Here is a 12,759-nt window from a genome sequence, read left to right as displayed (position 1 = left end):
TATTGCAGCATAACTAAGGGAGGATTCAGGGTCACCTGGTCCAGCCCTAACTATATGCTTTAGCAAAAAGGAAAGTTTTAAGCCTAATCTTAAAAGTAGAGATAGTGTCTGTCTCCCGAATCCAAACTGGAAGCTGGTTCCACAGAAGAGGGGCCTGAAAACTGAAGGCTCTCCCTCCCATTCTACTTTTAAATACTCTAGGAACAACAAGTAGGCCTGCAGAGTGGGAGCGAAGTGCTCTAATAGGGTAATATGGTACTACAAGGTCATTAAGATAAGATGGGGCCTGATTATTTAAGACCTTGTATGTGAGGAGCAGGATTTTGAATTCAATTCTGGATTTAACAGGAAGCCAATGAAGGGAAGCCAAAACAGGAGAAATATGCTCTCTCTTTCTAGTCCCTGTCAGTACTCTTGCTGCAGCATTTTGGATTAACTGAAGGCTTTTCAGTGAGTTTTTTGGACATCCTGATAATAATGAATTGCAGTAGTCCAGCCTGGAAGTAATAAATGCATGAACTAGTTTTTCAGCATCACTCTGAGACAGGATATTTCTAATTTTAGAGATGTTGCGCAAATGGAAGAACGCAGTCTTACATATTTGTTTAATATGTGCGTTGAAGGACATATCCTGGTCAAAAATGACTCCAAGGTTCCTCACAGTGTTACTGGAGGCCAAGGTAATGCCATCCAGAGTAAGAATCTGGTTAGATACCATATTTCTAAGCTTTTCAGCGCCGAGTACAATGACCTCAGTTTTATCTGAGTTAAGAAGCAGAAAGTTAGTGGCCATCCAGGTCTTTATGTCTTTAAGACATTCCTGCAGTTTAACTAATTGGTGTGTGTTATCTGGCTTCATGGACAGATAGAGCTGGGTGTCATCTGCATAGCAGTGAAAATGTATGCTATGTCTTCTAATGATGCTGCCTAGGGGAGGCATCGTGCAATACAAATATAGTATTCATTATATAGATTAAATTAAATCCATCCATCCATCATTTTCTGCTACTGGTTTTGGAACACGAGGGGAGCAATCTAAACAGAGATGCCAGGACCTATTCCAGCAAGTTCTGTCTCGCATCCATATATGCAGAGCAGTCCAGTACTGATGTGGCCTTTTGTTTCCACTGTTTTCTTCAGAGCAGTCTGGACCAGCTGGATGAGGTGGCAGCACTGATAGCAGCAGCAGTCCACGATGTGGACCACCCAGGCAGGACCAACTCCTTCTTGTGTAATGCAGGTAGTGAACTGGCCATACTCTACAATGACACGGCCGTTCTGGAGAGCCACCACGCAGCCCTCGCCTTCCAGCTCACTGTCCGTGACAGCAAGAGCAACATTTTCAAGAACATCGACAGGTCAGTAGAAGCAGCACACCTGTTTTTTTTTTTTTCTTTTTGTTTTCTTCTTAGTCACAGCTGATTTACATTAGCATGCAGCAACAATGCAGAATGTGAATAGATGCTGATTTTATTTTACCCTTTGCATACAGGACTCAGTTCCGAACGCTGCGACAGGCCATCATAGACATGGTGCTTGCCACAGAGATGACCAGACACTTTGAGCACGTCAGCAAATTTGTGAACAGTATCAACAAGCCAATGGCTGCCATAGAGGAGACCAGCACGAGTGTAAGTGTCAGATAGCTTCAGAGACACTCAGTAAGAGCAAATAATAAGGTGTATACATTTTGGAAAAATATTGAATGTATTAAACTTTTTAAAAGAAAGAATTATTAATTGTTGTAATTAATTCTTTTATCTCGAGTATTATATATGTGTTAACCCCATAAAGCCTGAAATATTGTAGCCAGAATGTTCTAATCTTTGAAACTGGAGTGTTTATTGAAGGACAAGAAATGAAATATCAATTTTAAATTTGATTAGTTTTAATTTGTATCATTCTTTTGCTGCAAAAACTCCCAAAACCTCATGTATTGAATACTGGAGGGGAAAACTGTGACTGAGATTAAAATTTGATTAACTGCTCAGCAGTAGTTTGCTTAGTCTGCCGAAGGATAAAGGCCTGGGGAGATAAAGAGCAACACTTCCTGTTTGGTTTTCTTTTCTTTTTCTTTTTTTTCTTTCTTTTTTTTTTTTTTTGCAAATAATACAAATTGTTCCACATTAGCTCTTTCCAGGAAACTTTCCAGGAAGTTATTAGAAATCAGAGTTACAAAACAGATATGTGATGAGACAATATGTCTCAATATATGTGTTTGTGTGTCTTATGTCCTTCAGTTTTCTGTATGTCCCAGATGCTTATATCTGCTGTGTCTTTCCCACAGAGCATGAACAGTGACTGTGAGGGCCAGGCCAACATCAGAAACTCTCCAGAGAATCGTCTGCTGATAAAGAGGATGCTGATCAAGTGTGCAGATGTGGCAAACCCCTGCAGACCACTCGAGCTCTGCATCGAGTGGGCTGGACGGATCTCTGAGGAGTACTTTGCACAGGTGTGGGAGCAGCAGTAAAACAGCTTAGTTTAATAGCGGGTTTAAAGCTTAGAACAGAATCATAACTGTGAAGATAGTCAACTGTTCATTTAATTTTATTTGTTTTTGCTTAATCACTTTGCATACTTTATTAGATAAATGGCCTCCTGCCGTCTAAGCTCCCTGTTTATTGAATTATGTGTGTTTCCCTGCAGACAGATGAGGAGAAGAGACAAGGGCTGCCAGTGGTGATGCCCGTTTTCGACAGGAACACCTGCAGTGTCCCCAAATCTCAGATTTCCTTCATAGACTACTTCATCACTGATATGTTTGACGCCTGGGATGGTAAGAGCAAAAAATTCAACTGTGTTCTGTGTTTCTCTCTCAGGGGTGGTTCTCCACGCAGTCTTCTTAGTCATTTTCAATAGAGTGGAGTATTATATTTACACACATATTAAGTCTGACTGTGCAGCTAAAAGGTCAGGATCATAAATCATAGATTGGGACTTGCTGCTTAACAAGTTTAAATGTTTACTTTCACAGAACAAAAGTAACTGTTGTTCTATAAGAAGCCATTTGCTTGCTAAGGATTCCTCTAATGCTTTCACTCAGACCATTTCCCAAATGATCTTTCACATCTTTTCTCTTGAAGTGAAAATTGTTTCACATTCTACATGTGACTGTAATCTTTACTAAATGTCCTAAAGTTACCAGCCTGCTTCTGTTAGTCCAAGCAGTCTTGTTCTCTTGTTTCTAAATACATTCTGTGGATGTGAGATTGATAAAATAAAATAAAAAATGCATTCCCGACAACACTGTCATCAACAGAAACTGGTGAGATTTGCTCAGATTGCAAAATAAAGACTGTGACAAAGTTAAAAACTAGTAATATAAGCTGGACAGTCGCTGACTGGTTCATAGACCACCATTTAAAATGTCACAAAACGGCCGGAGGCCGAGTACCAAAAATCAAACCCACGTGCAGAAAGCCCAAAGCGGAGGCTGAGGAAAGGGTTTAACAAAGGTTTATTAACTAGCACAAAAATTACGTTTACGATAATACCTGACTTAAGGCTTGACACATGGGGCGTGAGGGTCTTGGCCAGGGGAAAGGGATAAGCAAGGGGACAGGTCCAAGAAAGCAATGGCAGCTGGCTGGTGATTAGGTATGTATGTGCAGGTGGGAGATGGAAGCATTGAAGGAGAGGTGGTGCGGTCTAGGTGGGTTTGGTGGTGTGTGGCAGCTGTCCTGAGCAGTGAAGGTCCCGAGGTGGTGCAAGGGCAGGAAGGCAGGCAGGTGAAGCAAGGAGATGATTCTGAAAGCAGGCGGGTTAACCAGATTTCCAAGATGAGTGGTTCAGTGTGATGGAATTTCCAGGAGTAAATAGGGTAGTTGACGAACTAGTGAGGAAGCAGTGTCAGCAAGCAGCTTAAATCTCCAACCTGATTGCCTCAATCAGCTACAGGTGAGGGAGGCTGGCCCTGCCCTTGGGTGGATACCATGGAGGTCCAGACCTTCAGGAATTTTACAGCCACACACCCGGACCATGACATAAAAGGTTTTTTTTCTTTTGTTTGTTCATTTTTGGGATGCCAGAAAAGGCCAGATTTGAGTGAAATAATAGAAAGCTGCATCCATAAATCAACTTGATATTAACTGGAACACTAAATTTGGCGACTGAAAATCCTAAACTGTAAATTTATATACCAAACAAGACAAAACAGCAACCACCTGTCACTCACAGAGCAGCCAAGCCCCTAATAATTTGCAATAAATCACAACAACAGTTGCCTGAAGGTGCTTTGAATGAATCCATTAATAATACAAAACTTTGAGCCTGCAAGGCTTCGACTTGACAGCGTTATCGTTAACTCGGTTTCCCTGGGTCTTTTCCCGTGTGTTATGAATAAATCTTATTTTTTTGGTACCGGTACTGGTTTTATTTTGTTGTATTTATCCGCGACACCTTAAAGGCCAGTCCGTGTACTGTATATACTATATATATATATAGTATATACAGTATATATAAACCGGTCCGTGGTCAATAGGATGCGACGCCTCCGCAAAACAACTTCTGGTAACATAGAGGTCCATGGGAAAACAGCCCTCTGCTCTCTTGTGCTGTGATCTCAGTAGACACTTTCCTAATAACTTTGTGTGGTCAGTCACAAGTGTCAGGTCATGTTGAAATAAAACATATACACTTTCTTAAATATGGTTATTATTAGGAAATACTGTGGCTCAGGACCCTTTCAGCAAAACAGTCTTTGATCTGCACAGAGAGGTTTATCATGCCATTTAAGAAAAAATTTCTAAAACAGGAAAAATTTAATTTTTCAGGATCAGAAAAAGGAGAATTATCCAGGGTATGCTAACAACGGATCAATCACAAATTGTTAGCCAGTGAGTGTGCAGGGTCCTGCAGTTATCCTTTTCCAAAACAGCAAGACTGCAGTGGCTCGGCTCATCAGCCTAGATGATGATTTCTGTTTGAACCATAAACCTTGCTTTGATTTCAGTGTAAAGAAGCTCCCCCATTAATATCTTCAAATGGCTGCTGATTTATGTATTAATGGTTGCTTTCTCTGTTAAGCCAGGTTTTAGTTTTCAGGATCTGAGCGCATTCACATATAACTCTTCTGCTGCACAAAATCATTACTATGAGTGCAGTTTGCTCCAGTTTGTTATCATCACTGAACAGTTTGTTCTCCTCTAACTTTACAGCTGGGCTTCATTTGTTGCATTAGTAAGGTAGAGCTTAACAGCTTGCACATGTAAAACTTATTCACCTACAAGAGAAAATATGCTGAAAATAAAAGCGTTAATGAAAACGTGACTCTTCCAGCTGTCTGTTCAGCATAAGTTACCATAGTGATTTAGCCAGGTAGAAAGGGAGCCACTTTCATGACACAGAAGACTCTACCTCTAAGCTCGTCGTAGCTCACTAACCTATTAATCTTGCTTCCTGCTACACCCTTATGGTCAGCTCTAATGTTCCTCAAGCTGTATTTGTGCATGTGGTGGGGCGCATTATCCCACTTGATTTTGGATAGGGGGATAAGTAACATCTGCATGAATGCCAGGACCTACCCTGTCCCAACAGGAAATTGCATTGTAACATGATTAATGTTACTTACTGCAATGTTGTGTCTGCTCAGTGTAACCTTTCTTGGGGGACAGGCACTAAACCAGTCTGGGTTAAGACCTCTGAATCACTTCCCACATTTCCAGTTTGTTCCATAACTCAAATGCAATAATTGAAACAATTAGGCATTTCAGTCCAACTAAAACAAAACCTCTGACAGTGCCATCTTGATTCCTGGCCTCTTTTATTGCCGTCAGTGATTTTTTTCTTAGTAGATTGCAAGAGAGAAAATGACAGGAAAGAGATAGTGAGAGAAAGTGATGATGAGTGGAACGGGATAGTATGCTGCTTGTACTAGTTCCTCATTCCCACTGAATTCCCCTCTTAGCATAGTCTCCCCGAGAGGCAGATTGTTTACTGTCAGCTCTGATGTCACGGAAAGATTCCAAACGCCAGTGGGATGAGGAGAAATTACAAGAGTATCAGGGGAGTGGAAGTCAGGGAAATAGTGGCAGGGATGAGGGTGGAGGGGTCGGCTACAATCACTCGACAAGCAGCCGAGCAGAACTTCACTTGCACATAAACACAAAAACACACATGCAGCCTCTTTCAATTCACCAGGGTCACTGTCAGGACAAGGCAGGGGTCATTGTTAGTTCCACAGATGCAGTGTGGCTCATCAACAACGCCGGAAACAAGGATGTAAACAACACAAGCCGAAGCTGTGGTGCCTCAGGCTGTGGGTGTGTGTGAGAGAGAGAGAGGCAGAGAGACCTTTGAGCCCCAGCTGACCTTTAATGTGGGAGAACCATTGTAGAGTCTATGTAGCATTAGCAGCTGTACACAAACTGACTGCACATAGCCTGCTTACAAATGTTAACAGTCCATGTGGAATGATAACAGGAAGTCAGTGGCAAATGTAGGTGTTTATCCCTGATTTCCTGTTTTTGTGTGTCTGTGTGTGTGTGTGTTTGTTTGTTACTTTGTTTTTTGTTTTGTTTTTTGAAAATATAATTTACATATGTGTTTGTTGCATTCTCTCTACTGGGATTATTCATGGTTCTTTGAATAATCTGATATTTTGAGACTTGATACATTAAAATTACTTTTATAGATATGAGACATATGACCAACCAGGCTATATCTGCAGGTGTCCCTTTAATCTTTTGCCAGCTGTCATCTGTCACCATATATGTTTCACATTTTTTTAAAACCACTGTCAGGTGAAATGAATAAAAACTACAGTGTCAACGGGAACAGTAAGTTTTGTAGTTGCAGTCTTAGGCTTCAGTCACACAGGGATAGGGGCCTAGAGGCCAGTCACTTGGGGGAAAAAAAACATATACCGAGACCAGTTGCGCGCGGTTGCTGGCAGTAGCTGTGAAAGCGCTTGCTAACGCCCCAGCTGCTCAGGCCAAGAGACCATTCAGTGACCCACTGGTAACCAGAAATGGCTAGGAAAAGTGCATATTCCACAACCAGCTGCTGAAGGTTATTGCCAGTTGCTAGCAAGAAATTGCACATAGCTATAAAAAGCACTCTGATAATGCTTTGATTGACATGGATTTGTCTGCAAACACTACAAAGAAACTAATCAAACTGTAAAGAGTTTTGAGGACAACCAGAATGCCTTCTAGTTGCACCCTTTGCACCTTGCAGCTTTTAATGCTGAAGGCTGATGTTGTCCCTTTCCAGTAACTGACAACAACCTCCAACAACTATTTGCCAACTAGTCAGAGAGTAGACATTTTTCCTAAGTGACCAGAGGTTGCCAGGGTTCTCACCACTTTTTACAGAGGCACCATTGAGAGTGTGTTGACAAGCAGCATCTCTCTCTGGCACAGGAACAGCAGTGCTTCAGACAAAAAGGCCCTGAGAAGAGTGGTGAGATCAGCTGAGAGGACTATTAGGGTCACACTGCCATCTATTGAGGGTCCAGCCAAACAACACTCCTTATCCAGAGCAAAAAACATCATCAGGGACACCTTCCGCCCCAACTCCAGCCTGTTCTCACTTCTGCCCTCAGGCAGACGGTATCGTAGCAGGTCGCACCTCAGGCGCTTTCCACCAGCCATCAAACTGCTGAACAGCACAAAAACAGCTTCTATTCCCTAGATTATTATACTCTACCAATCGGTCAATAAAAAAATTTCAGTGCAATCAGCATTTTTATTTGTGCTTTTTAAATATGTACCACTGACTGTATATGTATTTATTTATTTATTATAGTTGCCTTTTTTTTAACTGTATTGACATTTTTATATGTCTTATGTAAGCTTGTGCTACGTAATTTCATTCTGCATTGCGTCTTTGAGGTAGTGCTGAATGACAATAAGTAAATCTTGAATCTTGAAGGGGTGTCAACAAATAGTCTCTCAGCTTGTGTGAGTCTGTGACAAGGGCTGATTTGTGAAGGCTGGAAGGCAGAAGGTTTCGAAACAGCAGTTCCTTTGTTGTGTCCCTGGTATTTATTGTTTAGATCCCAGTGCCAAAAAACAAACCATGGACAGAAAACCAGTGAATCTGTGACATGGTCACTGGCGGCGAACACTAACTCACACTTGTGGGGAGTGAAGGCTGGTCTGTCTGGTTATTTCTTAATTCTGCTTGTATGACAAAGGTGTCAGAGTAATGTGTGTGGGGCTATATAAGTGCAGACCAGTCAGAGTGATCATGCTTACCTAATCAATCACCAAATATGCCACCAATGTCCGAACTGGATCATAAAGTAATGGCCGTGTATGAGAAATGTGATGTTTCTTTTTCATCACATGGACAGCTAGATGAACTGCTTACCTGAAAACCATGGAACTATGAGAAAAAGGCACTGCACACATTACCTATTACACACACCAAATTTGTCCAAAAGTGGTTTGAGGAAGATTACAAAGAAGTCAAGATGATGATTTGGCCTACAAATGTTCTGATTGAGAAATTGTGGGATGTAATGGAAAATCAAATCCAAACCATGGACAGTTTTATCTCCTGCCTTTCACACTTTGGTGCCAGATATCACAGGATATCGTCCACTGTCTTTTGTATGAGCAATTTTGGTGAAACCAAGAGGATCTGTGCAATATTATTTCAATGATTTAATGGTTTGAATTTATAATTAGTTACTATGACTGAAATCTGCCTAACAACACACATCTGTGTAGCCATGTTTGTTTTTAATTCTACCAACTTCAATGTGTCTCCTTGCAGCCTTTGCCACTCTTCCTGGCTTAATGGAACACCTGTCAGAGAACTACAAATACTGGAAGACCTTGGATGAGATGAACTGTAAGAGTCTACGTCCTCCGCCTCCTTCGTGACCGAGTCCACATCCCCTCATTACATATATCACTCCAAGCAGGGTAGGACAGTGAATGAAGCCCTGCGGTGGAACAGTTACTCTTTTCAGCTGGGATTTGACAGAAGTTCCTGACCTCTCAGGGGTTCCTGGATACGGCCTGAAAATTTTGTAATCGGAAGAACACAGATATGCCGTTTCCATCTCAAATCACAGCCTCTTGTATGGTTCTAGCTGGAAGTGGTACCAGTAGAGAACAGGTGGTCATTGGAGGCTGTCTCCCTGTTGCCACTTTATGGCCCCCTAAAGTATATCTTGATAGCACCTCCATGGTACAGTGTGGACCTCATGGGTCACCTGACAATCTGTACCATACAGTTTAATACAACAGAAACCTGCACTTTAGCTAATCATGACATCTTACATTTTGAACTCCCTTTTTGTTGACTTTGCTTTTGGAAGTTTTCTTTAAAGCAAATATTTCCTTTCTGTATCTGTATACTGCTATACAAGAAATATGGATAGTAAAACGTGACAATTGCCAGAGGCACTGACTGAAAACAAGAATCTGAAGTGATCTGGGCATGCATTTTAGTACAAGTGAGTGCAAATCTCCATACTTCCTTTTTCACAGTTCCAGCTAGTAAAAGGTGCTTAGCTCGAATTAATCTTTGCATTAGCTGTGAAACAACGTAGAGACTTGTGTCTGGGACCAAATTCCCTTCAATTCCTGTCCATTTGCCCTGTTCAGACAAAATCTTAAAGAAAGGGCACTTCCAGGAGTACTTACCTATGTACCAGGGTGCAGTCCTCAGATTGCCGATTGTAGGGCTATTTTCGTGACAAATGCTGGATCCTGAGATCATATAGCTGCAGAATACCTTGTAAAATGCCACCTGATAACCTACTGTCATTTCTTCTACATCACCATCTTACGTGCACTGTGAAAGCAGCTAGTGAGGATAATGAAGATCCTTGTCAAACCTGCATGTCAGAACAAATGGAGGGACAGAATTGCACTGTATCAGAGCTATTTAGTTATCAGATGTTACACTCATAGCTTTGTGACACTAACTGTAGACATTTTCACTCCCCCCAAAAAAGATTGACTTGCGAGTATTTGAACAACATAGTTACAGGCTTTCTATTTGAGCCTATGCTTCGCTATTGATCGGGGTACAGTGTGTCAGGTTTTGTAGTTGACATGTTTTTAGTGATGAAATGAAGACCTGACAGATGTATGAAGGAGCTGCTGAGCCGTGTTTAGATTGTAAAAGCACGGCTGCAAAGCCAGCATCTCTCTCTCGTTTGTGTTTTTTGCTTAAGCGGTTTTACTTAGGCTTGAATCCTGCAACCAAAATTCACACTGAAGACATTTGGCCCCTTTTTCGGTGGGGTGGGTGTCATTTGAATGATATGGCTTCCATCTACAGGTGGTAGACTCTAAATTTGTCATGTTGTCCGTGAATCAAATCAAACCAACACAAAGGCCCAATTTCAATCTGGCACTTCCACTGTGTGGAAGAGTCTGTTAATTATGAAGGAGGGCAGAAATAAAGCGGAAAAAGTCTGGGATGCCCTCACCTTTCTCAGGCGAAAACAGGTACTTCCAAACAGCTCCTTTGGAGATGTGCGCCGCTATGAGATGAATGTATTAATATGTCCATCACATATTGGAAAATACGCCGTGATTGTTTCAGTTTGATTCAGGCATTTTTTAACATGCTCCAGGTCGTTATTGTGATTTTACATACTGCTCTCTGTTATTAGAATTTGTTGCAACAAAAATAAGAACAAATAAATTCAGATGCACTTTTAAAAACATGTACAAATGTAGAAAACTTCCACAAAAGTATTTTTCATACTGAGATAGTCTTCAAACAGTCCTTCATATCTGTAAGTGTGTTTCCTCCATGTAGCGAGTAAGTCAGCACAGGTGCACACTTGGTGTTTTGCGGACTCTAGAGCCCATTCCCACATAAGGCTTGTTGGCTTGGAACAGCACTTAATGTGGCCTCCACAAAGTGCAAACAAAGTGAAAGGGTGTAGGTGGCTGGACTGGAATTGGTTCAGTGTTATATTTCATCCTACTATGACTGAGGATGGAATACTACTATAATAATACTAGTCACTAGACTTGGATATTTAAGATCACCTCTGTTAAGCTTTAATATCAAAAGGTGAAGACAGCACTGGAATCCACTACTGCCAGCAGCAGAATCTTTAAAAGACTTTCATAATAAATTATTTTACAAATTCAAAAACTCAAAATGGCGATATCCAGATATCTATAGGCTACTACTGTGGTGAACCTATGTAATTACCAGTTCATGTCCCAACTGTCCAGCTCAGCTGCATGTGCAAGTATGTGCGTGGTAATCCAGGAGACGCACAACAAGCAGTATTAACCAAAGGCACAGAGAGCTCTTTAAGGTGCCTTATTCTTTGGTCATTTTTTCAGAACACAAGTATTTTTGTTGTAACATTTCCTCCTCTATACATAAAAACAAAATTAAAATTAAAAAAAACACAAAAAGAAGAAAAGCCATATGTGTTTTAGATGTTTTTAAAACTAGGATATTTGGCCTGATGCATCACAGTCTGTGCTACAGTTCTGAGTTAGTCAGTGTTGACGGCCCCCGAAGCTTTTTCCATGTATTTTGTACAACTACGAGATTTTTAACGACAGAAGCTGAACCAGGTGCAGTTGGATCAAACGCACGTTCCTTGTTTGTTCACCTCCATGTTCAATGTATTCACACTGATGTTGTCATTATGCTGACGATGAAGGTCTTAATCAACGCCTTAATCTTGTTACGTCTCACTGTGTAGCTCTGCTCTTGTTGCAATACACTGTAAACTACCTAATGTATCTGCTGTTCTTGTAAATACTCGGCCAATATTATTTTCGCTTTGCTTTTTACATATTTTGCTTTCATACCTTTTTATTGTGGATGTTATGTGTTGCTGTTAATTTCCAAAGTTATGTTTGTTTGGGTTTTTTTAGGGTGACTTGAAAAGTGGCTCCACCTCTGAATGTTTCATAGCTGCTATCACTGACTATGAGAAGATATTTTTGCTAGTATACGATGAAGATTTCTATTCACACAGACAATTTAAATACTTCAGATTTAAATGTCAGACAGCCTTTTCCATGAGCAGTAACAAGCAGAATATGATGAGCTCAGTTACATTCGATTACAGCAGGTGACATAACGCTTTGCTTTGAATCTACTGAGCCAGAAGCAGATTGTGTAACAGCTTGTTATATAAAGAGAAGCTTTCATCACTTACAGAGATTTCGATTTCCCTCTCATCAATAAAACTGTTGGCCGTGACTGCAAGAACGTGCCAGTTCTATCTTTTGTATCATTTACAACCATAACAATAATTAGAAAATGATCATGTATGGAGTACGAGGGTTATTGGCCATGAGAACTGTAATGTTTTCAAAGATGTTACTGCCTCAAGCATAGTAGTTACAAAAGCTTTACGTAAGAGCCGCCATGTTTGTTGAAAAGGTTTAATGTATTTTGCTCCCTCTGGTCTTATTTTGATGTTTTCTGTCAAACACAAAGTTGTATTGTGAGAGACAATTAAAAAGTTCTTTCAATATAAAGTTGTTACGTTATTGGCACAAAGATGTTTTACAGGAATCCTTTCAAGCTGAAATGTTTGCCTTCTTCCCAAAAGTTGGAGGACAAAATCTAAACGACACATCTTTACAAAATAAAAGGATTCACTTACCAGCATCCTGAAATCTCACTGAATAAGTTATGTGTATTTTGTTTAAAGGTATTTACTACTAATGTTTTTTAAAAAAGATTCCAAAATTAACTAAAACTGTCCACCATCTCCAATCTGTGAGACATTAATTGACATAAACTACAGCTGGGATGTATTTTTATAATATAATGTTGTACAAAACATGTTGTGATCAAGATGCA

At 40.6% G+C, this 12,759-nt stretch overlaps 1 protein-coding gene across 1 annotated transcript in view; it reads left to right on the top strand.

The window, feature by feature from the left end:
- The window catches only part of pde8b (phosphodiesterase 8B), a 48,254-nt gene extending 35,823 nt beyond the window's left edge, over positions 1–12,431 (top strand). The window contains exons 18-22 of the mRNA XM_006804755.2: positions 1,141–1,358; positions 1,493–1,631; positions 2,288–2,455; positions 2,650–2,779; positions 8,725–12,431. Coding sequence (XP_006804818.1) covers positions 1,141–1,358; positions 1,493–1,631; positions 2,288–2,455; positions 2,650–2,779; positions 8,725–8,834 — 765 coding nt within the window. The 3' untranslated portion in view covers positions 8,835–12,431. The remainder of the gene's footprint in view (positions 1–1,140; positions 1,359–1,492; positions 1,632–2,287; positions 2,456–2,649; positions 2,780–8,724) is intronic.
- The last annotated feature ends 328 nt before the right edge of the window (positions 12,432–12,759 follow it).

The sequence above is a fragment of the Neolamprologus brichardi genome, chromosome 7 (assembly GCF_056152115.1).
Source record: "Neolamprologus brichardi isolate AB-2024 chromosome 7, ASM5615211v1, whole genome shotgun sequence".
In the NCBI taxonomy this organism is placed as follows: Eukaryota; Metazoa; Chordata; class Actinopteri; order Cichliformes; family Cichlidae; genus Neolamprologus; species Neolamprologus brichardi.
Note: the sequence above shows the minus strand (reverse complement) of the source record. Positions and strands in the feature narration are given on the sequence as shown.